Source organism: Chelonoidis abingdonii, chromosome 2, assembly GCF_003597395.2.
Source record: "Chelonoidis abingdonii isolate Lonesome George chromosome 2, CheloAbing_2.0, whole genome shotgun sequence".
Lineage (NCBI taxonomy): Eukaryota > Metazoa > Chordata > Testudines > Testudinidae > Chelonoidis > Chelonoidis abingdonii.
In genome coordinates, this window is record NC_133770.1 from 48485274 (window position 1) to 48513040 (window position 27767).

Sequence of the window (27767 nt, forward strand, 5' to 3'; positions counted from 1 at the left end):
GTGAATAAATGAAGACTCAGCACACCACTTCTGAAAGGCTGCCAACCCCTGATACAACCAGTAGTTCAGGCCTACCTTTAGAATTCAGTTTGATTTTAAATCCTCTCTGCATCCCCCTGAGTGAAGAGAGCAGAGATTACCAAGAGGGAACCTCAATCTGAAAATCTTCCAGGTCTCTCCTTCTCCTATAGGCCCAAGGTCTACCAATGAAATCCTGAATTTCATTTACCTGTGGGAACTGGCCCTTTTAACCTTTATTTGCACTGGCCACATGTTGTGACAAGCTAAACAGTCATTCCTTTCCTAATATTAAATCTTAAAGTCTATTGCATACAACCCAACTGTGCTTCCATGATGCTACAAAGAAAGTGAAAAAAACCCAGTAGACATAGGCTAATTTGATCCAATGGAAAAAATTCCTTCACGATCCCAAAACGGGTGATCAGTGACACATGCAACATCCTAAAAAACACAACTCCTATACAACTAAGAGGATGGGGGAGGGCAGGGCAACTAACAGGAACAAAAGGCTGTTGAAAAGCCCAGGAGAGTATAAATATGGATGAGAGGGCACACAAGAGCCAATCAGCTAGCCAGATCACTCATCCCCAGCCAATGGGAAGGCAGTCGACTTGAGATGGAGGGGCAGTCACCCCTTTTACCACACAAGTATATTGGCATCGCCCATCCCTTCTGGGCCTTGTGTTGCATCCCTAGCAGTCGTCCAAGATCTCTCCCCTGATGACTATGGGGGGAAGCAGCAGCAATGTAATACTGAGCTTGAAAGAATAATTTTCTGGCTATTCCAACATGATGAACACCATTGCATTGCTACTAAAAGAGAAGACAGTGTGACAAACAGATTTCAAACAGTCTTTCCCTGCTTATAGATAAACTGAGCAAATGGGAGGATTGCTGGTTTAGAAAACTCTGACCTGCATATGTTTTTTTTATGAGTAAGTTACAGGCAAGTGAAGCCTTAAGGAATACCAGCCATAGTAGTACAGCTGCGGATTTATTGCAAGCCAAACAACAGATCCTTACACATCAGCAACAGCTAGAAGAACAAGAATATCTACTAAAGAATTACCAAAAAAAGAATAAAGAATTTGAAGTACAAATTACACTTCTGCAAGACCAAATCAGTATCTATGAAATGGTAGGTTTCTTACTAAACTGATACCTGTTACTATTGACTTGATGTTAAAAGAACGAGAAGTACTTGTGGCACCTTAGAGACTAACAAATTTATTGGAGCATAAGCTTTCGTGGGCTAAAACCCACTACATCGGATGCATCTGCTGTACTGTACTGTGCTGTACTGCATCTGCACCTTCCCCCACATTGTAAATGTTATTCTTGTGTATATTTCCCTTTATAACTTCTAATTTCTGAAGAAAAGTAGTTTGTATAGGAAACTAATTCTATAAGAATAGCTTTCAACTAACTAAGCCAAACATTTTTGAAATGCAGATGAAGCACTGGAAAAATTAAAGTGATCTTGAACTATAATTTATTCCCAATGCAGAGAAAATTATTGAAATTGAGTAGCAAATGGTTTAGATCTAATTTTAGAAATGGTTACAGAGTAACATGATGCTTTAAAGAAGAAATTTTAAGTATAATATTCAAAGGTTAAAAACATTCAAATATTTGAGATGCCAAATGTTAAAATATAGCATGTTTTTGCTTTTTAAAGGAGAAACACAAAAATGAAAGAGAAGATTCTAATAAAAAACTACAAGAAAAAGAAGCACTAATTGGAGAGCTGAAAGCAAAAATAATAGAAGAAGAAAAAAATGCATTTCAGGTGAAGGAAAAATTATCAGATGCCAGTAAATCACTTGAGGAATTAAAAGAACAGATTGTACAAAAGAATCAAGAGGCCAATAATGTGAGACTACAACTGGCTAACTGCAAACAAAAAGAAAGACAATGTTCTGATGAAATAAAACAGTTAATGGGTACTGTGGAAGAATTACAGAAGCGATGCCATAAAGACAGCCAATTTGAAACTGACATTATACAAAGAATGGAATTAGAAACACAAAGGAGACTGGCACAACTTCAGGCAGAATTAGATGAGATGTACGGGCAGCAGATTGTACAAATGAAGCAAGAGTTAATTAAGCAACATGCATTAGAAATTGAAGAACTTCTTGCCCAACAAAAAATAGAGCTGGAGAAAACTTTAAATCCATGTTCAAGTGATAATATTAATGAAGATCAAGTACATTTAATGAATATTGCAATTAATGAATTGAATATGAAATTGCAAGATGCTAATTATCAGAAGGAAAAAATAAAGCAAGATTTGTCAAAACAACTGGAAGAAATTTCAGCAGAAAATTCTCTTCAACAAACACAAATTGAAGATCTTTTTCAAGAACTGACCTTTGCAAGAGAGCAGATTCAGAGAGCCAAGCAAACCATAATGGACAAAGAATGCAGATTAAATGAAGCAGATAAATACGCGCTTATGATTGAAGATCTGAAAGCTCAGCTTGCTTCTGCATCTGAGCTCAGGAAAGAGTTAGAATTAAAACATGAGGCAGAAGTCACAAATTATAAAATAAAACTTGAAATGCTAGAGAGAGAGAAGGATGAAGTTTTGGACAGAATGGCTGAATCTCAAGAAGCTGAATTAGAGAGACTGAGGACACAGCTTCTGTTTAGTCATGAAGAAGAACTGTCCAAACTTAGAGAAGACTTACAACAAGAGCACAGAACAAACATTGAAATTCTTAAAGATAACTTGGCCACACACTATAAACAGCAATTAGAAGGAACACAAAATGAAATGAGTCAAAAGATAGAATCTATGCAATTTGAAAAGGACAACTTAATAACAAAGCAAAGTCAGCTGTTGTTGGAGATTTCAAAGCTGAAAGATTTGCAGCAGTCTGTTGTAAATTCTAAATCGGAAGAAATGACTCTTCAAATACAGGAACTCCAAAAGGAGATTGATGTTCTTAGGCAAGAAGAAAAAGAAAAGGGTACACTTGAACAAGAAGTTCAAGAGTTGCAACTTAAAACTGAATTGTTGGAGAAACAAATGAAAGAGAAAGAAGTTAGCCTTCAAGAAAAATGTACAGAGCTTGAGACACAAAATAACCTTCTTAAAGATGAAAATAGAGCTTTAGAGGAGAAATTAAAACATATTTTGGTAACTTCAGAAGAAAATTTGATTTTCATAGACAGTATTAATTCTAAGTCAGAAGACCCTGACCTACAAAAAAGAATAGAAAAGCTAATGGCTGAAAATGAGCAGCTTATAAAACAAGACATTGAACTCAAAGCAGAAATTGAAAGGCAAAAGAATACTTTTTCATTTGCTGAGAAAAATTTTGAAGCTAGTTATCAAGAGCTGCAGGAAGAATATGCTTGTCTTCTAAAGATAAAAGCTGATTTAGAAGAGAGCAAAAACAAAGAGGAAGCTGAATATAAAACCAGGCTTAAGGCTCTGACTGAAGAGCTTCAGCATTTACAAAGCTATGAACTGGTTGTATTGAAAACTAAAAGTTCAGTCTCTGAAAGCTCTAAAGAAGACAAAATATGCAGAGCAGAAACTTTTGAAGTTGGAGAACTTGTTGAGAAAGATACTACAGAAATTATGGAAAAGCTTGAGGTAGCCCAGCGTGAAAAAGAGGAACTGTCCTTGAGACTTTCTGATCTTTCTGAACAATTAAAGTTAAAACATAGTGAAATTTGTCAATTAAATGAAGAAGTTAAATCTTTAAAACAAGAGAAAGAACAAGTTTTAGTAAAATGTAAAAAACTAGAAGTCATAATTAGCCACAGTCAGACAGAAAATGTTAACATTTTTGAACAGAAGACAAAATACTCTGACGAAAAAGCTCAAGCAGATGCTATACCAGTGTCTGAAACTAGGAATCTAAAATTTGATTCCAGCAATGAACTTAGTGAGGAAATAAAAGTAAGAGAAGATAATCTGAGTTTATGTAAAGATTCAGATCATCATGTAACAGACAAGGAAATTCAGCAAATTTTGAATCCAGAGCAGCAATCACTGTTGGATTATCTGCACCAGATGACTGACAGACTAGAAGGAGAAACATCACTACTGGCCATGACACAGCATGAAAACGATCAGCTTCAGCAGCAACTCGATATATTAAAATCTGAACAGGTATGTTTATAGAAACCTGTGTGGTAAAGAAAGTTATCGGGAGTACATCTGTGCAAACTAATGCAAGTTAATGTTTATCTTAAATATGCCTTTTGCTTCTGGGCTTTTGTTGTGGATATGTTGATTAGTGGTTAATGGGGTGAGGGTCATGGGAGTGGTCTATTTCATAGCTGTATGTTTAAGAATTCTCAAGGAGTGTGTGAAGGGGTTCCTTTTTAATGGATGTATGAATAGATCAAAAGAACTAAAATACTAAATTTAGTGAAAGCAGCAAAAAATATTAAACTAAAATTAAGCTTTCAGTTTTGGTAAATTCTTTGCCATCAGTTAAATTATTATGAAGCAAAACCTAATTATTGCATTTTGTCTTCAATACAATTGTAACATCCTATCTTACTCAAAGAAAGTAAAAGTTTTAATGTTTCTAGATTTTTGTTGGAGAGGTCAGGAAAGAGTTGATTATTATTAAGACACTTCTACCTTTTTTATGATTAGTTCTCCAGCTCTCCAGTATACCCACTCAGACAAAAAATAGGAAGGAATGCAGACAATTCACTATACTTTCTCACTAATTATGTTAGATTAAACTTGCAAAACAAAATGTAGAACCTTTAACAACCCACTGCCACTACATTAATGTTCTCTCAATTTAATTTTTCTGGATGGGAAGTGGAGAAATGGAAGGTGAATATATTTTTATATTTAATATTATATTTTAATATCAGAAGATCTTAAAAGCCAGTTGGGCGTCCACCTAACCTCCATTTTTGGAGGTTCAATTATGCCTACATTTTTATATCCATGCTGAATTGCAGGTACAAATACAAATAGTATTATATCTGCTTGCTTGGTGCAAACAGATAGTTAGATATTTTACTAATATTTAAACAGAGACAGGCATCAAAAATCTGGCCTTAAATCTACACGCAGTGATTCAATAAATATTGTAGCAAAAGTTAGGTTTTTCATAGGCACCAATACCTTAGACTTTGTCCTTGACCAGGTTTTTTTAGGTTATCATATGTATTTCTTGACAGTTTTAAAATAGTTTACTGTTAAGAGTCCACATGACTATTATTACCAAAGTGGATATCAGGCTAACTTTTCGCTTGTCCTTCCTCAGTTGTGATGTATGCTTCTTAGCCTTAGCCAAAGATCTGGGCCATAGAGTCCAGTGCTAAATTCAGTACACTGTGTGCTAATGTAGAAAAATAGAGACGAGAAATAAAATGAGGTTTGAAATAACAAGAAAAATTACCAGAGTATGCAAATTTACAAAATATAATTTAATATGTAAATGATACAGGTCCCTGACTATCTCACTGGCTTGAGAATTGATGCTATTTCTTGCCTTTCCAGTCAAGCACACAGCGTGATGTGGTATTCACTTCCTTTGTGAAGGGACAGCTGTGCTTTTAAACTAAGAACTCAGCCCTTTAATCTACTCACTGAATAAATTTAGGACTGTGTTTCTATTCCAAGTCAGGCTTCTCTCCAGACTACCTACCTGACTTGTCATTCCTCTGAAAATTTTCTTGAAAACTGTCATGCCACCATCGTAGTCTCTGGCACATGCCCGTTGAATTTCATATCAGTTCACTAAGTAATAGTGATTTTCAAAGGAAAAGGTGATTTGTAAGTATGCTTTACGTTACTGAATCACTAGAGCAAAAATGTGCAGATATATTTTGAATTTAGGAAATCTCTTAATTATTGTACAGATTTGGTTTATGACTGCAAATAAAAACTAGATAATAGTTAACAAATGTTTCAATGTTAATATTATGTTTAGGTGTTGGGTGGACATGTTTAAAATTATTATTGTATAAAATTAGCAGCTTGTAATGAAATACAGAAAATTTGGACTTTCTTGCTCGCTTATTTTTAACTCTTTGCGATATGTGTATTTCCATTCAAAGGCTGATTTACGGCTACAGATGGAGGCCCAGCGCATTTGTCTCTCTCTGGTTTATTCAGCTCATGTAGACCAGGTCCGTGAGTACTTGAAAGCTGAAAAAGAGAATGCACTCTGCAGCCTTAAAGAGGAGCTCATCTGCAGTTATACACAAGAGATGAATGAGCTTAAGAAAATGCATCAACTGGAGCTCCAGACCTTGAAAGGTCAACAAGCAGGTATTTTGTTGAAAATGATAGGAGAGAAGTTCTCTGTGAAAAAATATTTCTTTAAAAGAAAGCATGTGACCAGTAAAGTTGGAGAAAAAATTTTCTTCAGTTGTCTAACAAAATAGTTTCTTCTATCTAATATTTCCTTTTTTATATTTAAATGTTTTAACTCAAATTATTGTAAAGTTACAAGAAGCCCATTAGGTAGTACACACTGTGTATTATTCAACATAATTTTGAAAAACCTTATGTAAGCTATCACTTTTATTATGATTATATTTATTAATAGATAATTGTATTCAATTTATTTTTTGCTATTTGTCTTAGGGCAATCATTTTAGAGGGTTACATTAAAAAAATGTTTAGGTTTGTGTTCTGTATTGAAATCATACTAGTTAAATGTAGTAACATAATACCTTCTTTGTCTTTTGTCTTGATTATGTCATTCCCCTCCTTGAATCCCTCCACTGGCTCCTTATCCACTATTCAAGCTTGTTTATCACCACCTTCAAAGCTCTGCATAACTCTGCCCCTCCCTTCTTATCTGAGTGTGTCTCACTTCATTGCTATCGCCCCCATGGCTCCTCCATTGACTGCTCATTTGTCAATCACTTCTCTGCCTTCTGACATGTTTCCACCTATATGGTATCAACTTCCTGAACTTATTGACATACCATGCCATATTTAAGTCCCTCTTAAGGACCCATTTTTGTCATGCTGACTAAATCTAGTTGACATGTATATTAAGAAAAAAGTATATGATCTTCTTTGAGTAATGTCCCTATGGGTGATCCTTTTCAGGTGAGCATGTGCCCCATGCACCTTTGGAGACTTGTGGTAGCAGTGTCTGTTCGGTTCACACATCCACACTTGCTATCCTCATGCCCCATACCAAGGATATATAGGGCATTGTTGATGAACTGCCCTCAGTTCCTTCTCAGCCGCAATGGCCTGAGATAAAGTGTCTAGTGAAGTTACTTCTATCTAACTTACCCTTTGGAATAATTTAGTTTAGTTTTAACATAGTATTTAGTTTTACTAGTTTAGTTCAGTGTTTTATTTTGGCATCTTTCACTTACGCCTCCTCAAGAGTTTCTCTCCTCAGAGGTTCTCCTTCTTTGAGGGAATTTTAAATCCTCAGGTTATGCCTGGTTCCCTTGGATTTAAACATTGTGTCACTTGTTGGGACCCTTTCCAGTTAGTGATGGTCACCCTTGTTCTAGACACTCACATTCCTTCTGAATATGAGATTTGCTCAGGGGTCAAAGGTAAATATATAGAGAACAGGGAAATAAAGCTGGGGCTCCTCATGATGGAGCACTTCCTCTGACCTGCTCAGACCCAGGGCTGGATACCACCTGCCCTGGTACACCAGTCTTCCAGCGACCTCTGCAGCTTGATGACCCATAAGACCTTCACAGAAGAGACTGGGGGGAAGAAAGCACCAAGGCATCTAGCAAGAGGAGCTCTAAATCTCAGAAATAAGTTGGTGCTAAGAGCCTTGTCATGTCGGAGATCTTGTGTCCCAAGCAAGGGTACTGCTAAGACTCCAAGCATTTCTGGTACCAAAGGTCCCTCCATGTGGAACGATTTGGGTATTTCTAAGCCCTACAGTACTCATCGATCACTGTTAAAGCCTGCCCCACTACCATCCAAGCAAAGTCAAGATGCTAGATTCTCTAAAGATTCTACAGCTAGGAGGACAGTAATGTCTATGGCCTCCACTTCTTCCTCACTGTGTACCGTATCCAAATCGACAGTACAGTCTGGTTGACAGTTATCCTTGCGCCCTGCATCATCCTCAGTACCACTGTATTCTGCTGGCAAGCCCTGCCAAGTTTCCACACAAATTCACCCAGTACTGCAGGAATATAGCTTTTGTAGGGACCTGTTTGTATCCAATGAACCTGAATCCCCCTTGCTTACAGACCCAAGAAGACTCTGGGTACCACAGTCTCACCTATCATGGTACTTCACTCCTCTCCAGTACCGACTGCTTCCCTGGTACCCACTGGAATGGATGGACAACCTGCAGTTTACTCTATTGTCTGCATTTCCCATTCATTATGGAAACGAAAGCAGCTTTGACTCTCATATCTCTGTCCAAGGCTTATTTGACTACCAACCTAGACCCTGAAGTCCGTTCGGAGGAGATCCCAAGACACAAACAGCCTCGAGTATCTCACGTATTTCTTGGTATGACCTATCTTGGGTATCTTTTGCCTTTTCTTCTTGCCCCCCTCAGTGACCATACTGGAATCCCTGGGCTGCTTTTCAACAGTACTTTTCCAGAGCATCCAGCTACCCACATGCTGAACATCAAAAGTAACCATTTCCTGTCCCTCCCATTCCTTTACCTCATTCTCTACTGCGGGAGGAATCCTTTGAGGAGCATGAGAACATTGCTGATGGTCAAATAAATATCTCTTTCTCCTCTCCTGATGAGGCAATCATGTCCCCTGCCTCTGATCACATGTGAATTACTCTAATCAGTTTCAAGACCTCATGCTGACACTCTTCAAATCCCCTCAGAAAGACTACAGGAGATCCAGCATAGACTCTTGGACATCCTACATACTGCTTCCTCCATCCAGGTAGCTGTGCCCATAAATAAGACTTCACTTCAGTTGGCCAAGATGATTTCACAAAGCCTGGTCACAATATCTCCAACTTGTAAGAGGACAGATAAAAAGAATTGTGTCCCTGCTAGCGGCTCAGAATTTCTGTTCACACATGTGGTACCCATCTCCTTTGTGGTGGATGCAGTGAACGAGCATAATAGACAAAACCATCCTGCATGACAAAGAACAAAAATTGTTGGACCTCTTGGATTATAAGTATTTTCATCTACCCCCAGCAATTCAGGATTACCAACTACAGTTGCTTGTTGCAACATACAACCACATAAATTATTCAAAGTTTGACGATTTTATTGAATATTTGCCTTAGGAACACTAAGAGCAATTCAGGCCACCAGTGCTGAAGGTCAGCTCCTGGCAAGAACTTCTTTTCAGGCTTCTCTTGATGCGGCTGTTAACAGCAGCCTACTCCATCTCTACAGCAGTTATCATGTGACATGCGTCCTGGCTATAATCATCAGGAACCTCTAGGCTATCCAGTGAATCAATGGATGAGTCCTTGCATTCCCTAAAGAATTTAAGAGCTAATCTCCACTCACTAAGGATTTATACACTTGCAAATAAAACGAGATTCAACAGGTCACAGACAGATCAAAGATCTCATTTTTCGGCTTACCATAGATCTTCAGAACCTTCCAGGAAAAACTTAGGTTCCAGAAGGGAAAAACATCAGCCATTATGACTGTTGCAGCACAGTCATCTTCCTCAACCAAGGATTCATTCTGATACTGTATCTTCATCGAGGGCCATGAACAATCCCGTTATCTGGATTTACAGTTGCATCATCCTGCCTCCCACCTACCCTCCTCCTTTTGGAGATGATCTCTCCTATTTTTGTACTTCATGGGAGCAGATTACTTGCAACAGATGGTTTTGGTGGTAATAACATTGGACTCATGTCTATGCATCTGCTCCTTCCCTGTCCTTTTTCAGAGAAATCTCACGAACATCTGCAGGAGCAAGAAGTCCTGTCTCTTCTTCTGCACAAGCCCTGGCCACCTGGGGCTGACAGCCAGAACTCTTTTTTTTTTTTTTTTTTTAAGGTACACATCTCGCATCCCACTGAAGGTAGGTGCCCAATAGTTTGAAAACTGCTACTTTAGAGTCTCCCCAAGACAATTTGTCTCTTATGTGGACAGAATTAAAGAGGCTCCCATTTTGACCCAGAGACTATTCAAGTGGGTTTTCAGCTGGACACTTGCTTGTTAAGAGACTGCTAAGGTTCAGCTCCCCCCATGCCCATTCCACCAAATTGGAATCTACTTCCATTGTCTTACTCCTAACAATACGCATTGCAGAAATCTGCAAAGCTGCCACATGGTCTTTTGTGCTCACTTTCTATAAACTATGCCCTAATACATACCTCTAGGGCAGACACCGCCTTTGGTACTGCAGTTCTACGACAGCCTCAGACTGGGTTCCTCAGTACCCATCTCCTTTAAGGAATGCAGCTCAGGAGTCACTTGAAGTGGTACACCCATAGGGAAATTACTCAAAGAAGGAGAGGATACTTGTACAGTAATTAGAGTCCTTTGAGATTTTAGTCTTGTCGGTGCTACGCTACCTGCCCCCCTTCCCTTCTTTTTTGGAGTCTTGTTTCCATTAGACTTTGTAATACAGAGGGAACTGAGGGTAGTTCATCTGACGCTGCCCTTAGTAAGGGGCACAAGGTTAGCTAGGGCGCATGTGTGGACCAAACAGGAACTGCTACCAAAAGTGGACCACCTAGGGTCAAATATTTAGAAAAACTGCAATTATTCTACAAGGTAAGCAACATCTCCTTTCCCATTCCCCCAGTTTCTGTCTGTCTGTCTGTCTGTCCACATTGTGAACCTTCTTGTCTGTTTGAAAAGTATGTGGCATCTAATGCATACTACAATAAATAAGTTAATAATATTAATAATCTGTATTAATAGATGACGAAGGCAAATCTACAGGGATGCTTATAGAAAAGCTAAGCAAGGCAGTGTCTGAGGAATGCTTTAGGCTCACACAGGTAAGACTTGTCAAAGAAACTTTTTTACACAGGAGTTCTGAAAATCAAGAACTGTTTACATATTGATAGAATTATTTCTTCTTAGTTCTTCTCACCACCCCAACAAACTTTCATCAGAGCTTTTTCCTCTCCCAGTAATCTTTCAGTTTGAGACTGAGAAACCAAACATTTTTCTTTCCTTCATGTATTTCCTCAACTCCTGTATTTTTCACCACAATGTTGTGTATATAATGTTTCTGAAATCTTGCCGCCTTTCTGTAAACCTCTGCAAATGGCCAAAAATCATAGATTCATAGATTTTAATGCCAGAAGGGACCATTATGATTAACTAGTCTAGCTTCCTGCAAAACACAGGCCAAAGTACTGTCCGAGACCAATGCAGGTTCGAGTAAGGATTTGATTGAGAGAGGAAAATCAAAATGAAAACAGATCGCAGTTCAAAACCAAGTGGTGGTTTATTAATGGAGAATAAGTTGCAACTTGGGCTGGGGAGGAGCACTTTTACCAACTAACAGTACTATCAGAACAAGAATATACACACAACTTGAAACAGTCTATTTACATCCAACAACAAGAAACTAAGCAGTCTATAATCAACTGCTTACTAAAATCCAGAACAGATACACAAAACTAAGTAAACTGTGTGCACATTAACTGAATATTGTAAAATACAACAATTAACCACAATAGCAATCAATACAACAATTCAACTCTCATATACTATATACACAGCTTGGTATTAAGTAAGGGAGGGAAAAAGGAAAGAGGCTAAACAAACAGAGTATTTACAGCACACTCCAGGCACAGCTGACCAGCAGTACAGACACCAAGGGCATGACGAATTGGCAGGAAAATAATCCAAAAAAGAAAGCGAATCGACATGACCCGAGCCAGCTAAATCCGGAGGAGACCCTGGCTGAAAGCGTGATCAGGCCTTTCAGCTAACCCGTGGATACTCCTGCAGATTTTGGCACAAGACATAGTTTTATTCAAAGGCTCTCTTACTCGTGTCAGTGTCTGATTGGTCCCTAGCTCCTTCGCCTTCCAGGTTCCGAGTTGGTGCCCTTCACATAAACAGGATCTACACACGGCACACTAGCCCTATACACATGGCACTAGCCTGACCCTTAGGTGACCAGGGAAAAGAGCGGGAAAATGCACACAGCACTATAATGTAGCACACCGCACTACAGTGTTGCACACGGTACCAATGTGACCTTTTGACCGACAATCGGCCAAACAGACGCCATGTTTGAGCATAGGCTTTAGGACTCCGACAAGTACTTTACCCAGTAATTTCTGCATCAAGACCATATCTTCTCTTTGAGTTATAGCATATCTTTTAGTCTTGATTTGAAGACTTTGTGATGGAGCATCCACCTTGTCCCCTGGTATATTGTTCCAATGGTTAACTGTTTTGCTTTTTTTCTGCGAGATTAGTGAGTCTTCTGTTATCAGAAATCTCTTCCCTAAATAGGTGCTAAATCACCTCTTAACATTCTCTTACATAACCTAAATACATTGAGATTCTTTAGTCTTTCACTATAAGGCATGTTTTCCATAATTCAGGTCATTCTCGTAACTCTGCTGAAATCTTTCCACAGTATTCCAGTAATGGTCTTACTAATGCTATATCCCTAGGTAATACCACCTTCCTTCTTTTTCTTGGTAGTCCACTGCTTATCCGTCCAAAAACTGTAGGTATAGTAGCTAGAGCATCACACTGGGAGTCTCTGTTCAGAGGATTATCAACCATGACTCCTGTCTCTTTTATAGAGTTACTGTATCCCAGGATATAGTCCCCCATCTTAGAAATATGACCCACATTCTTTGTTCCAAAATGTATGACCTTGCATTTGGCTGTGTTAAAACACATGTTCAGATGAGCTTGCCTGACCAAGAAATGCAGGTCAGCCTCTGTGACTGACCTATTCCCAGCATTATTTACCATTTCACCAATTTTTATGTCATCTGCAAATTTTATCAGGAATGATGTGTATTTCCTTTCATATCATATCTAAAGATGTTGACTAGCATTGGGCTAAGAACAGATTTCTGCAAGACCCCACTATAGACACACCCAAGATCATGATTTCCCCATTTACAGTTACTTTTCTGTTATTTGTCAGTTAAGCAGTTTTTAATCTATTTAATATAGGCAGCATTGATTTTTGTCAGTGCTAATTTTTTTATCAGAATGTCACGCAGACTGGGTCAGATGCCTTTCAGAAGTTTGCTGTGTCAACACAGTTATCTTTATCACCAAACTTGATATTAAAAAAATTCAAAGATGTATGTACATTATCTTCTGCCATCCAAAACTGGGCAATTTACATGAAACTGGCCAAGCCAGATATTTACTTTGAATATAAGAAAAAAACCCAAAGTCCTGCCTTCTTTACTTTATGAGTCCATATGCTAGCTATAGCAGAGTAATCACATAATTGCATATATATTACCATTGTATTCCCCCTCTCTTTACTCCTACCTTCTGTCCTGTGACCACCTCCTTACATAATGTCTAATCTCCTCTGAACAGAGATTGTGTCTTCTTTCTCTTTTGGGAGTACTTATTAAAACTGTGGGCACTGCTATACATTTGAAATAATTATGTACAGGATATTCAAGTGATTTATGGTCAAAACAAGAGATAATGACACTTCTTAGTACAAGAAACTCCTCTCCATATGAAGTTAGAGTTACTTCCCTGACTAAACAAGTTTTTATTGAGTTGTATTCATGGTATACTAGTACTGGGGGGCAAATATAGGGAGAGATTGAAGTGGATTTCATTATGACTTACACACACCATCAAGGGAACTGTTAACTAAATTCCAACTGCAGATGCTTTAGTATTAGTGGTGTTAAAGCCAAAAAGAACACAGCTTCACATTAAGTTTCCAGGTTGAATGTGTATGGCTGGCAGTTAGAGAAGCTATCCTTCTATTTGTAAGTTAAGCATATTTATTTTAGAAAACATTGAGTCAATAAACAAGGAACCCTGCACTGCTGTTTCTGTAGTCATTTTTTTCAATGTAGCAATGCTTTCAGATGCTATATGGATAAATCTTTTTTCTTTCCTTCAGCCAACTCATTGTTCAAATGCCGTTCTTCCTGGACAATCTAGCACCAATAAACTTGAGGCATCCTTTTCATTTGTGTTTTACATGCATTTCATGCCATCCCCTTTGTTTGTGCTAGTCTGATGTATTCTTGAGACTAGATTGGATAATGACTTCTTCAGAAATCTTAGAAACACTTTTATAGCATTCTCATAGATTGTATTCTACAATACAGGATACCTCTCACCAGCAAAGGAGCAGGAAGTCAAAGTGAAGGTATGGTGCAATATGCATTGACCTGTGAGCCAGAACAGGGTAGGGTTAATTTGCCAAGACCTGAAAGACATGACAGTGTCAGTTTCAATACTAAAGCAGTATTTTTTTTTCTGAACTACCCTCTCTCCACTTCCCACTGTTTTTTTAAATGCAAAATATTAAGTGTTATTTTATCATCTAAAAACTTTGCAAACAGGCGCATACAACTATTTCCACAGAAGTTACTACCCCAAAGATACTGCTTTATGGATGTTATTTTTCTATTTTGTTTCCTCTGCCTGTTGTCTTTAATATAGTCATAAATAATCTGCTGTAGTCTAAACTAAATTTATTTATTTTCGATATTTTTTGTTTGTTTGTCCTATAGCTTCTCTACAATGTTCAGAGTGAACAACACTCAAGTCCTGTCATAATTAGTCCTGGAGAACAAGACATTTTCCATGTTCCTACTTTTGAGAGAAAGGAACCTGACATAGAATTACCAACGCACAGAATTCAGGCTCAAGGTAACACATATAGTAACTCTTAGATATTGCTGGCAACACTATATTAATATACTGGTATTTATAATTAATAATCTAAGGCAGTGGTGTCCAAACTTTTCCTCTCGCACCCCCTGTAACCAGTAATGGAATATGTCCATGCCCCTCTGGCCGGAAGTGGAGTTGCAGCTGGACCAGTGGCCAGGGACGGAGTTTTCCCAGAGCTGAGAGGGGAGATAGGTCCAGTGGCTGAGTCGGAAGCAGAACCGGGGCCACAACTGCAGCTGGGGATGGGGCTGGAGCAGGAGCTGAGGGCAGAGAGGGGCAGGGTGGCACTCCCTCCCCGCCCCACTGTGGGGGCTGGCCCAGGACCCACTGTGCTGCCACAGACATTCCTCCATGCTCCCCTGGGGGGCGTGCTCCACAATTTGGAGATCACTGATCTGAAATCAGTATTAATATGTCTGCTCAACAATTTTTATACACCCCTTTTATTTCTGCATAGGATTCAGTTGCTTATTTACATCACCAACTAATCAGCATTCAAGAAGTCTCAATATTCTGTCCATCTAAGGCTCAATATTCTGTATCACTCTTATTTTGTGAGTGCTGTCCTATCCTGGGCTTATTGTAGTGGAACTTTAACATAGATAATGTGAGGAGATTGATTTTTCTGCTCCTACAACAAGAGAAGCTAAGCAGTCCTACCAAAATTATAAACAAACACATGCATACTAAGTACATAAAAATTTGTACAGCCCCTCTCCCACTTACAATAATGGAATAATATAACAGTAATGATGATAATCCTCTTCAGTTAAGAATTTGTGAGCAAGTTGATTAATTAAAAATACAATGCATAATGATGCAGTAACTGAATTTGATGAAAATGTCATCTGCTTTCTTTGTAATTTAGCCTTGCAAGAAAGTATGCAAATTATTCTGAGCAAGATAATGGAAGAATACAACAGGCTGATGGCACTTCATACACAGTTTATGAGCGACTGTAAAAAGGTAGACTATTTACAATTCCATACGATTATAAAGTGGATATGCGAACCAGATGCTGGTTGTGGATTCCATCTGTTTCTTGTTTATTAAATCCCAATCCTGCAAACACGCCCATATTTAAATTTGTGCATATAAATGTCACTTGGCCCATTTATTTCAAGCATAAAATGAAGCACGTGCAAGTTTTTGCAGAATTATATAAAGACCATTTAATGACTGTGTAATGTACCTGGGTCTAAGAAGGGGAAATTAACTTTTCAAAACTAAATGGAAAACCCTCTTAAATGTGGTATTTTATGTCATATAAAACTCAGTTGGTATTCTTGGTGAAAAAAGTTGCACTAACATTCTTATAATATTTCAAGATGATTTTACAAGATATTTTTATCATCATCTTGGCATATCCCAATGGACCTGGCCTCCTTGCAGATCGAGTGCCACCTGAATTATTCTTTGGCTTGGTCCTTAAGGTGGCCTGGCTGAATGTTCAGTTTATGTCCATCACTAGCAATTTTAATCTCACCATCAAAGCTTTTGCTGCCCCCGTAATCATAAACCATGTACAGCCATTCCTTGGTAAACTTGCTTCAGAATTCATTGTTCTTCCATTCTAATACGTCCAAACCAAGAAAGCTACCAAAAGCAAAGTAGTACTGATGGAGGTGGGCTCATCTTCAAATATTCCCATTTTTAATCTTGTCCTGCTGCTTAATACGGAGCCACAAAATGTCAGGTTTTGTGCTATTTTTTACATTTTCTTGGAATTTATGTACTAACTGTCCTTCCTGAGGAAAGTAGTTTTGTCAGAGTTTGTAATTAATGTCATGCATATGTTTCCTAAAACAAGTACTTTGTCAAGTCTGATCCTGAGAAATTTGCGGAAAATAAATATAATTCAGTCATGGTTTATAGCTCAGCCATTTTTAGTATATACAGTAGATCCTGCTTACTAACAGCCCCTCAGCAGATGGCCAAAACTGGGCAGTAACCTGCAGTTGCCAATAAGAGAAAGGCAGTTTTGAAAGGCTGCAGCCAGAGAAGGAAGCTCAGAGGCTTGAGGTACCTCTCCTTGGGCTTTCCAAGCTGCATCTTCCCCTGGCACCAGGCTCAACACGTCCAATTTTGATCAGAGGCACAGGTAGATGTATAAAATCGAGCAATTATATAATATAAGATTACATGGATAATCTTTTTTAAAGAATGACCCATCAAATATCCTGTGCATTGGCCTGATTTATTTAGGACATAGGTTGCAAAACGTATTATGAAATAAGATTAACCAGCTAAATCTAAATAGAAATGAAAAAAATCAAAATGCTTTGAAAATAAGTTTCCTATACTGTTGCCTATGAAAAAATTGGTAGCCTTAAATAACGATTTTTAAATTCTGAGAGAAAAACTTCAAATAACCTCAAAGAGAGATATTTTTAAAAATAAGTGTAAAAAGAATTGTCTGTGCGTAATCTGACCAGTAGTAAAGTATTTCTTCTTCCTTAAGCTAACTTGAATTCCTGTTATCTGCACCTTATATATGCTAATATTTTATAGGTAAACAGAGCATGAGCTTTCTCAGGTTTTTTTCGCATGCACGACTTAGCTTTTATTGAAAAGCAGGAGGGAGAGACATGCAGCATTTATAACAGTCACTATGAATTCCACTTGGTGGATGTGTTAACAAAATGGGTTGAATGTATAACCAGCAATACTCCATCTATTACCATAAGACCAAATTAATCATCTTTTCAGTTTGCCTGCCCTCCATATCTTGATATACTGGATACTGTAGAACTTAAGACAGTCTTTGGGTAAATAGCACAGTATTCTGTGATACAAATTCATAGATTCTAGGACTAGAAGGGACCTTGAGAGGTCATCGAGTCCAGTCCCCTGCCCTCATGGCAGGACCAAACACTGTCTAGACCATCCCTGATAGACCCATTTAATCTACCCTCCCTTAAAACATAATCTCCAGAGATGAGATTCCACACCTCCACTATTGCCAATCTTAATTTCCAGCTGATCTAACCACCCTGACAGCTAGAAACTTTTTCCTAATGTGCAATGTAAACCTCCCTTGGCTGCAGTTTAAGCCCATGCTTCTTGTTTTAATTCATTAGAGCTAGGTGACAACAAGTTTTTCTACTCCTCCATATGACACCTTTTAGATACCTGAAAACTGCTATCACTGTCCCTCTCAGTCTTTCTCTTTTTCCAAACTAAACACCAATTCTTTCAGCCTTCCTTCATAGGTCATGTTCTCAAGACCTTTAATCATTCTTGTTGCTCTTCTCTGGACCCTCTCCAATTTCTCCACATCTTTCTTGAAATGCAGTGCCCAGAACTGGACACAATACTCCAGTTGAGGCCTAACCAGCTCAGAGTAGAGCAGAAGAATGACTTCTTGTGTCTTGCTCACAACACACTTGTTGTGAGCAAGATGATTTTGATGAAATGATCATTTTTCTTAGTGATGTGCCATCAGTAGAAAATTTGATAATAGTACAGACAGTTTCCTGCATTGCTATATATTAAAAGATTAAATGTGATATATTTTGCGGTTACGTTTAGAAAAAGGTTGTAAAATATGCATAACGTGGGTATGTGTATGAATTTTATATAAATGGTAGATTGGGTGCAAGTAAAGTATTAGCACTTGTGTTATGCTTTCAGGACAGTTACAGTTTCTATTCTTGATTTAAATATTATTTAAATTATTGTCATTTGTTTTTACTGTACTTTTCCTAGGCTGAAGAGCAACAGACATCATATGTTGAACTGGAGCATAGAAAAGAAGAGGAAAGCAGCTGTCTGCAAATGAAGACAGAAGGCTTTCAGACCCCGTCACAGGACCTTATTGGTAAAGAGATACATATGCAATTATTTGTAATGTCTATAGCCATAAAAATGCTTTAAATCTAAATTTATTGATAAGACAAGGTTAAACACCTTAAATACTGAGGATTCTCTCGTCTGATTTATGTGCTTTTTGTTCTTTTAAATCTCTGGAATTTTGTTTAGAAGTTCAGCAGATCTGCCCTAGAACTGTGTTCAGTAATATTTTTTGGTTTTCAGCAATTAAAGGGATTGTTAATATTACTTCTAATAGAAGAGGGAGAGTTCTTGTGTTGTTTTTGCAAGATTGTTATTTATAGCAAATAGGATTGCTCTGCTATCACAATAAAAATAATTACCTTCATTAACATTTTATGAGATCTTTGATGTTATTGCTAGTTATTGTTTTACTATTTCAAATAGACTTTTTGTGTGTATTAACATAATTGTTAACTGATATTCTCCCTTCAAATTACCCATTTGCAGATCTTATGGTTAGAGCATCTCGTTGGGAGGAGATGGAGAACCTTAAAACACAATTTGAAGGAAAACATGCTCAAGAAATTGAGCATCTCCGATCCTATTTCCAGCAGCAGTTGAAAGAAACTGAAGAGAGATATACTACAGAGATCATTCATTTACAGAATAGACTTCAGGAAGTCAATGAATCCCCTAAAGATTTCAGGTATCCCAGGATCTTTATCCTCCTTTTCTATAGTGTTTACCATTTTGTACTGAACACCATATGTAAACATTAGTGTTTTCAAAAAGCTAATGGGTGCAAAGCTTTATATTTTATTAACATCAGAATATGAAGAAATCACCAAATTATATGAACATTTTTGTACTTGTCACTTTTTTTTAAAAATCAAGTATTTTACAAAGAAATGGTATAACCAGTATGAACTAAGTGAGGGAGCAGTATCTGGTAACTCAGAAATTATTGAATACTGAATTTGCTATGTTACAAGTATTTCTCTAAGATATCATTGCAAATTATTATATGTTATACCATTGCAATAGATTTGATAGTTACCCTTGAACATTTGCAAATTTTACTCATTACTTCATGTTACTCAATATATAAATTATTAAATATTTGGTACATTTAGTACAGTACTTGTTACCAAGTAGCAGAGGAAAGGTGGGAGAAAACCTCCCAGGTAGCTATAGGAAGTGAAAAGGCACAGCCACTCCCTTTCCCCACTGCCCTTCAGAACCCTGCCAGTCTGAACGAAAGCACTTCCTATCTCTGTCGGGGGGCCATTCAAGCTAGATATGTCTGCTTTGGCAAAGTGGAGAAAGCATATTTTTTTCTTGTTGTTACACTTTTCTAGATTGTATATGTCTTTCCTTCCCTTTCTTAAAATACATTTCTACCCTGAGAAGTGACTATGTAAAAATAGACAAAGAGTCCTGTGGCACGTTATAGGCTAACAGACATATTGGAGCATAAGCTTTTGTGTGTGAATACTCACTTCGTCGGATGCAAGTAAAAATGGTATCTGTGTACCCAGTTGATCTGCTCCTTGTGTGTACTCAGTCATATATGCTTACTTGATTGGAAACACTAGGCCCTGAACGTGCATGGATTTACACGCAGGCTTAATGTTTGCAGGACCAATACCTTAGTTTTTAAACTCCCTGCTACTGTCTGTTTTGTAGAACAAACACACTGTCTTCTAAATACTCATACATCTAGGCATGAACTTCCAGTGAGCTTTTGAGATTGTTTAAGGCCTGCTAGCCTAGTCAGTTTTCAGCATTGAAAAAATGGTACATCTGAAGTATTTTCAATGTGGATTTTATTAAAATCTATAGACTGCAATATCTGTACTGGCCTGGACAAGTTATCAGTCTTTATAATTAATTTCCTGATGCATTTTAGTTTGTCACCACTTGATCCTTTTTTAGACTTCTTTTTGTATACGTGTTAATCTGCTGGTTTCATTCAAGTTAACTCTCTGTGCAGTGAAAATATTCAGCAATAAGTAAATACTCATGAGCATGCATTCTTTTTAGAATAAACATTTTAGATGATGCACTGTCCTGTTCATTCACCCCTGTATTTTGGAGCCTTATGCAAGTTAGAAGGAAACCAAAGGTTTTCACATAAACCTAGAATTTAATTGGAAAAATACCTTTACTTGGGTATAATTTAGTCTTTTGGGAACCAAATATGCAGTTCCACCTTCTCATAGGTCTCACCTATGATTACCAGGTAGCTGCTTTATAGAGCTTTCTGTGGGGTCGTCAGTCCCCATCCTTACAACTGTTAGTCTTAAAGGTGCCATCCCCCCAATACATCTGTTAGTCTTAAAGGTGCCACAGGAATCTCTGTGGCATCCTTACTTAGTTACTCCACTTGTAGTCTGTGTAAGAGATAAGCAGAAAATTAATTCCTTCCTTGCTAGGAGTCAGGTAGGATCTTTTCACCAGGTTGCATATCCAGGTCACAGGTCACATCTTGGTAAATAATTAATGGAAAAGCTGTGCAATGCTATTTAAAAATTAGAGTAATTTCTTTAATATTTATTGATGAACTCGGTGAATCCTAAGGTTGAAGAGCACCATGCATTCTAGTATAGCACTTTTTCATTACCTGACTTCTTTATAAAGAAACCAAAATAAAATTTTTAATAAGAGTCCTAGAAATAATCAGTAACTTTTTTGTAGCTAAAATAATGAATTGTTGCTACTTTGAGAAAATTAATCAGGTATTTTGGATTCCTTGCTATTTCAAAGTTATCTTACTGAATTCATGGTTTTACATAAAATATGCTGTTGAGGAAAAGTAAGCTTGAAAATTGTATATATTTAAAATGTGGCAAAAGATCATAAACCTAGCAATAAAGAAACTTAACGTCTTATTTCATTCACCCTACACATTCTGTCTTCTTTAGCAAGGCACTGATTTGTCTCATGATGGCAGAAAGGGAATATTAGAGGAAGGATTTGTGAAAGCCACAAATCTTAATATTTTTATAGCCTGGTTCTAATTTTGGTCTTTTGTAACATCTCTCCTAAGAAGAGTATAGCCAGAGCTTTGAGCTTCCTTGTATCAACTTGCTGCCAAGAATGGGAGATTTAACGTAACCCAGTTAGAATATGTAGAGCTCTTTAAGGTGCCTAGCATTGTGGTAATTAAGTATAGAAAGAAACAAGAGACTTCTTAGCTGCCTTATTCATTCAATGCTTGACTTGTCTGTTAACAAGCCACGCATATAATACAAGCAGAACATGCATCTGACTAAGGTGTAACAATTAAAAGGGCAGCAAAAACATTATGATCAGTCTTCCAGCTGGTGTCTGGCCCCATCTGGTTTCTCCAGCATCTCAGCACCTCCTCTTCTTTAGCCTGCCCCCTACTAGTCAAACCTTAACCATTGGCTTAATTGTATGTTGGTGGTCAAAAAACAATAGGAACAGTCGGAGCTTGGCAGAGGCTGCTAGTCTCGATGAGGTTTTAAAAGGCAACTTGCCTGTAAGGGTGGGAGTCTGTATAACTGAAGATGGGGAGTGTAGATGTTGAAAAAAGGACATGTGGCTGGGTAATGGAAGAGTATTCTGTGGAGGGAGGGTTGTAAAGTGAGTAGATAGTGGATGATATGGGGTAGGATGATGTACATTGAATGAAGCAGAGGATTGGACACTGAACAAGATGGATAACAAATAAATAGCTCCCTCATTCACTATGCTCTGTCCATATTGTTCCCTAAATTACTAAGAAGTCCCATGGAAAATATTATATGTCAGCAGTTCAATTGCACACGACCCCCTTCTGACAACAAAAATTACTACATGACCCCTGGAGGAGGGGACAGAAACCTGAGCCTGCCTGAGTCCTGCCACCTTGGGTAGAGAGGGCCAAAGTGGAAGCCCAAGGGCTACAGCCCTGAGCAAGGGGCCTGTAACCTGCATCCCTCCACCCAGAGCTGAAGACAAACTCTGAGCTCTGCTGCCCAGGGCTTTGTCTTTGACCCTGGGCTCCAGCAACTCTAATGCCAGCCCTGCCAACCCCATTAAAACGGGGTTGGGACCACTTTGAGGTCCTGATCCACAGTGTGAGAACCGCTGTTTAATATGATCATCTAATTAAAGACTGTATCATAATCCATAAACTTGGGAGTTAGAGCTAAACCAGACTTTTTCAGACTTCATTTTGTAACCTTAACATTTTCTTAATATTGGATAGACTATTTCATTCTTTTGAATATATACACAGGAGTCACACTTTGAAAAATATCTTCTGTTTTGAAAGATTCTGTTAGTTTGTGAAAGTGTCCTTATACTTGCAATGGTGAATACTAGTAGAACTGATAATATCTCTCAAACTTGTAGACATTTAAGTGTGATTACTGTATGTAGTTGATAAATTTTGTGACTTGCTTCCCTGGCCACTAAGCAGCATGGATAGAAACCATAGAATGGAGGTGAGAATGACGTATTTAGGTTTTCCTAGAGTACCAGAATGTTTGGAGGTGCATCTGGTCCCATTTCACCAAACTTTATTGATTTTGAGTGGAATTTTAAAAAGTGCCTCCATGACTTAAGACGATAGGTCCCACTGAGATCAAGAGGACTTGTGTTCCTAAGTCGCTTAGGCTTTTTCAAATATCCCAACTTTTATGTTTAAGCTTAAATTGTCAAATTGTGTAGTAACTAATATGCATAACTAAAAGTTTTTATTTTCATTACTTTTATCCTCCATCTTCCCTTTGCTCTTCTTGTTTGTCACATTCACTTATTTATTATTTCAAATTAGACTGTAAAGTCTTTGGGCAGAGGCTCTGTTTAGCTTTGTGTTTACACAGAATTTTTCTCAATGGGGCTGATACTGACTGGGGCATTACTGCAATACAAATAATAAACAGTAATCATCATCATTTTGCATTCTACTATTAAAAGAGTACCACAGAATTTGTGTCATGTAAAATATGTGTCCTTTGTCACTAGTTGAATTTTTTCTTATATAGTTAGCTAAAGGTATTGGGAAACTGAAATTAATATCTTGTAATATTAATCTTTTTCCCATCTTCCTTTTACATTTTAGTATATCTGCGGAGTCACAAGGAAACTCTAAAGACATCATGCAGAAAATGACACAAACTGAAAGTCTTTATCAACAAAGTACAGATACGGCAGTGGAGGTACTGTATAATTCAGTTTGTCTATCAACAATATTATGTGTGTTCAGGATAATTTAAGTACCTTGGGATATAAATATTTACACTTCAATAAGACATCATTGAAATTTGAATAATGTTTTGGAGTAATAAACAGATGACGATGATGATAATCTCAATAGTTATATCAGATGTTTGGAAGTGAAACATGAACATGAGTTCAGCCCATGCTCAAGAAACAAATGAAAATCTCATTTAAGTTTTTACAAAACATATAAAAGAAAATGTGTGTCAGACAAATTATGATGAGCAATAATCTTAGCTTTAATTAAAAAAAAAAAAGTATAGCCCTTGTTGCAGAAGAAAGTTTGAAATTTTAATTCTTAAAGGCTCAAAAAACAGACAAACATTTTGGATTTTTTTATTTGCTAAGCCACCCTTAATATTTGTTGAGACCAGACTCATGATTTTTGAACTTTTGGGATTGGCAGTACTGTATTTCAGACTTGTTTGTAAGGCTCTGTGATCTAGTCATGTCCCTTCTGCCCTTACCCCAGCTTCTGTGCTTCTGAGTGTGCAAACAGTGCTGGAGAACTGAACCACAACTTCGCCTATTGCAATTTTAGCTTTTGTATCTGATTTTGGAGCCGCAGTGAGGAAAATTCCTTTTCCCAACTCTTTTTCTTCATGGACCAAGTTTACTTAAACTAATTTACAGGTGACCTTAAAAAAAAAAAAAAAAGGTTTAGAAAATTCAGTATCCTAGCTGAAACTTATAGAATTGAGAAAGTAAAAGCAAGAAACCATGATTTAATATTTCATATATTTTTTCTTAGTTTCCTCGTGAAATGGAATCAAAAGGTGATATAGACATTGTTCAGCTGTTGGAAAAACAGTACCAAGAAAGATTAGAAGAAGAAACAGCTAAGGTATAACTTTATAGTGACAACTTTTTAAGCATGTATAATGTGGTTTTATTTACTGTTTGTTACTGTTCAGAAAATAGCAGAACAAATATATTGATATAATTATATTTATGTATGGGAAACTATCTTGTTCTGATTCTGAACAAGGAAGAGTCTTTAAAAGCCTGTAGGGAACATTGTGCTTTTGACACAAACTTAACGTGATAAGTCGGCCCATACTAACCCACTTTATTTTTCTTTTCTCACTCATTCCTTAGCATACATTAGTTAATCCTTTTATTTTCTTAACCAATATCCATCTTCCAGGGAGTCCTGCTCCTAAAATCCTCTGTATAACCCTCTCAAAATCTTCTCTGTAAAGGAAAAGAGCAACTTAATCAGTCTAATCCAATTTTTTTGAAAGAGGTATCTGATTAGAGTTGACTGGAAGCACTTAGCTAAGTTTAGAAGATTTGGGCTGCTTACCTGGTTTGTTTCATTTTTATTAATTTTTATTTTTATAAAAGGAGAGAAGAACTGATTAACCTTTCTGTATATCTGTACAATGTGAATACATTTTCTCCTTGTGGACCAATTGACTGTATTTTCATTAGAGAGACAATGTGGGTGAGGTAATATCTTTTATTGGACCAACTTCTGTTGATAGAAGAGAGACAAACTTTTGAGCCACAAACAGCTCTTCTTTAGCTCTGGGAGAGAGACTCTGAGCATCATGGCTAAATGTAAGGTGGAGCAGAATGTTTAGCATAAGTAAAGCCCTGCAAATCCACGGTTATCTGCTTATATCTATGGATATCTGCATCTGTGGATTCAGATGCGGTTGTGAATCAGATGCAGATCCAAATTTTTGTGTCTGCATCTGATTCACAACCGCATCTGTATCCAATTAAATTGGTGCTGCAGCTTGCCAGGGCTGAGTCTCAGCATCTCTTGATATAGTAGGTCATAGCCCTGGCACCGACTTACTCCTTTGAGACTGTCAGGTCCCGCATGCAAGGAGACTGCGGCTCTAGCTGCAGCGTTTAATTTGTGCCGGGGCTTGCCAAGGCTGAGCCCCAACACCTCTTTCATTACAAATTAAGCACTATGGGCAGGGCTCTAACAGCGAGATAGGGTTCGGGTGCTGGTGTGAATGCAGATACTTATAAAAGGTGGAGTGCAGATCACGGATCAGATACAAGTTAATTATCATGGAAGCACATCGGTTATGGATCCAAATTTTTGTATCCACACAGGGTTCGAAGTATAAATAGTTAGCACGTATTCTAAGGGACCATTCAAGGTACAGTGGCCCGTTAACACCTCTGTAGTCTAAGGACAAAAAGAGGGTGCTAGTAGGTTACAGATTGTTGTAATAAGCCGTAAGTCCAGAGTCTCGGTTCAGTCCATGATTTTTTATGTCTAGCAGAGTTATGAACATAAGCTCCCAGGCTTGTCTTTTGAAAACGTTGTGCAGGCTTCCTTTGAGGATGAGGACTCTAGTGGAGATTGTATGAAGAACTTAAAATGGATATTTTACAGAAAGCCACTTTACCCAGTTGATGTCTTGGAAAACATCTGCAACTATAACAAAAGGTTTTGAAGAAGGTAGTAAGACACATAGTATGTCTGATCTACCAGTCCTCATATTCTTTAAGTGTCTGGATCGTCCTTCCGCCAAACTGTCTTATCCTCACCATTAGAAATGATTTATGAAAATCGAGAAGGGTGAGGGATTGAATGTCTTGCAAATTTCTTCAAAACCTGTTGTTATAGTTGCATATATTTTCTTAGACATCAACTAGGTTAAGTAGCTTTCTGTAAAATGTGAGATGTCCCCTTTAGAATAGCTTATTTAAAAATACAAATATTATTTGCTAACTGTTGCTTTTTTACCTTTTAAATATATTTATTTCCATGTAAAATTGATTTATTCATTTATTCGTATTATTGATGGGTAGCAACTAGTTTTCTTTGGCAGTAGTAGACGCTGCTATGTATGGACTTCTAAAGTTTGTTTTTATTTTTTCAGGTTATTGTGTCAATGAGTGTAGCATTTGCCCAACAGACTGAACTGGCAAGAATGGCTAGACAAGAGGAAGAATCAGCACAAACACAAATTGTTTATAAAAAGGAAAAATGTTTTGAAAGTAAGAAGAAGTGCACTGAAGATGAGTTAGACAGCCATCTTATTAAGGAGAAGAAAGCAGACGTTAAACATGCAGAAGAATTTAAACCGCTTAGCAAGGAGCTGAGTGAAGAGTCCAGTGAGATTTCTTCTCTTGAAGAACAACTTGAATCAAGTGTTAATCCTGGTTACATACTAGAACTGAGCAAGAATGAAATGAGGTTTCCAGTATTACCTTTCTCCCATGACAAAGAGCTTACAGTGAAGGAAATATCAGTAAGTATATAGACATCCACCTGAGAAAATCTTTTGCTTTTTTCCCCAGTACTACTAGGTAATTTAGGCCTAAACTGATGGAGTTTTAAAAAATTGTAAATGGAAAAAAGTTAATTTTACCAGAAATATTATGATTTATTTTAATTCTATGAAAATTCATATTTTATTTAGCAGCTTGTGTGCTGTATTTTAACTCAAATATTATAGCATTACACTAATGCATGAGAATTGGAACATAAAACTGAATATACTGAAAATGATTAATCCATTTTCATGACCAAAGCTTGTGAAATGTGAAAAAGAAAGAATGGCATAAACAGTGAAAAATAAGCTTGATTTTTAAAAAAATATTTTAATACAAATAAATACGTCTTACTAGTGACACATGAAACCTATATAAAGGGGATAAAATTGTGTAAATGTGTTATTTTAACCCACCCATGTCTCTCTTGATATATAGGGGACATCATCTGAAAGGATAAAAGCTATAGCTAAAATATATTATTTTTAATAATCTGTGGGGGAGGAGAGGTATGTACAGAATGTATACCATTCAGTCCTAATAGCCAGGCATTTGGCAATTTATAAAGTGAGATGGGGAAGTTTTTACCCTGTTGTGTCTACAGGGCTACTGCAGCTCAGTGACAAAGATAGGTTACTCAATTCATTACCTTCTGAAAGAGATAAGATGGTAAGATCCACAAAGCTGGAGGGCCTCTGGCCCATGTTATGCTCATTCATTATGTGTTTCCACATATGG

At 37.4% G+C, this 27767-nt stretch overlaps 1 protein-coding gene across 1 annotated transcript in view; it reads left to right on the top strand.

Moving 5' to 3' along the window:
- AKAP9 (A-kinase anchoring protein 9) overlaps positions 1 to 27767 on the top strand; it is a 216736-nt gene that overhangs the window by 98457 nt on the left and 90512 nt on the right. Inside the window, exons 7-17 of the mRNA XM_075062343.1 lie at positions 962 to 1159; positions 1700 to 4150; positions 6070 to 6283; positions 10830 to 10909; positions 14615 to 14753; positions 15646 to 15743; positions 18486 to 18597; positions 19059 to 19257; positions 23626 to 23722; positions 24535 to 24627; positions 26636 to 27007. Coding sequence (XP_074918444.1) covers positions 962 to 1159; positions 1700 to 4150; positions 6070 to 6283; positions 10830 to 10909; positions 14615 to 14753; positions 15646 to 15743; positions 18486 to 18597; positions 19059 to 19257; positions 23626 to 23722; positions 24535 to 24627; positions 26636 to 27007 — 4053 coding nt within the window. The remainder of the gene's footprint in view (positions 1 to 961; positions 1160 to 1699; positions 4151 to 6069; positions 6284 to 10829; positions 10910 to 14614; positions 14754 to 15645; positions 15744 to 18485; positions 18598 to 19058; positions 19258 to 23625; positions 23723 to 24534; positions 24628 to 26635; positions 27008 to 27767) is intronic.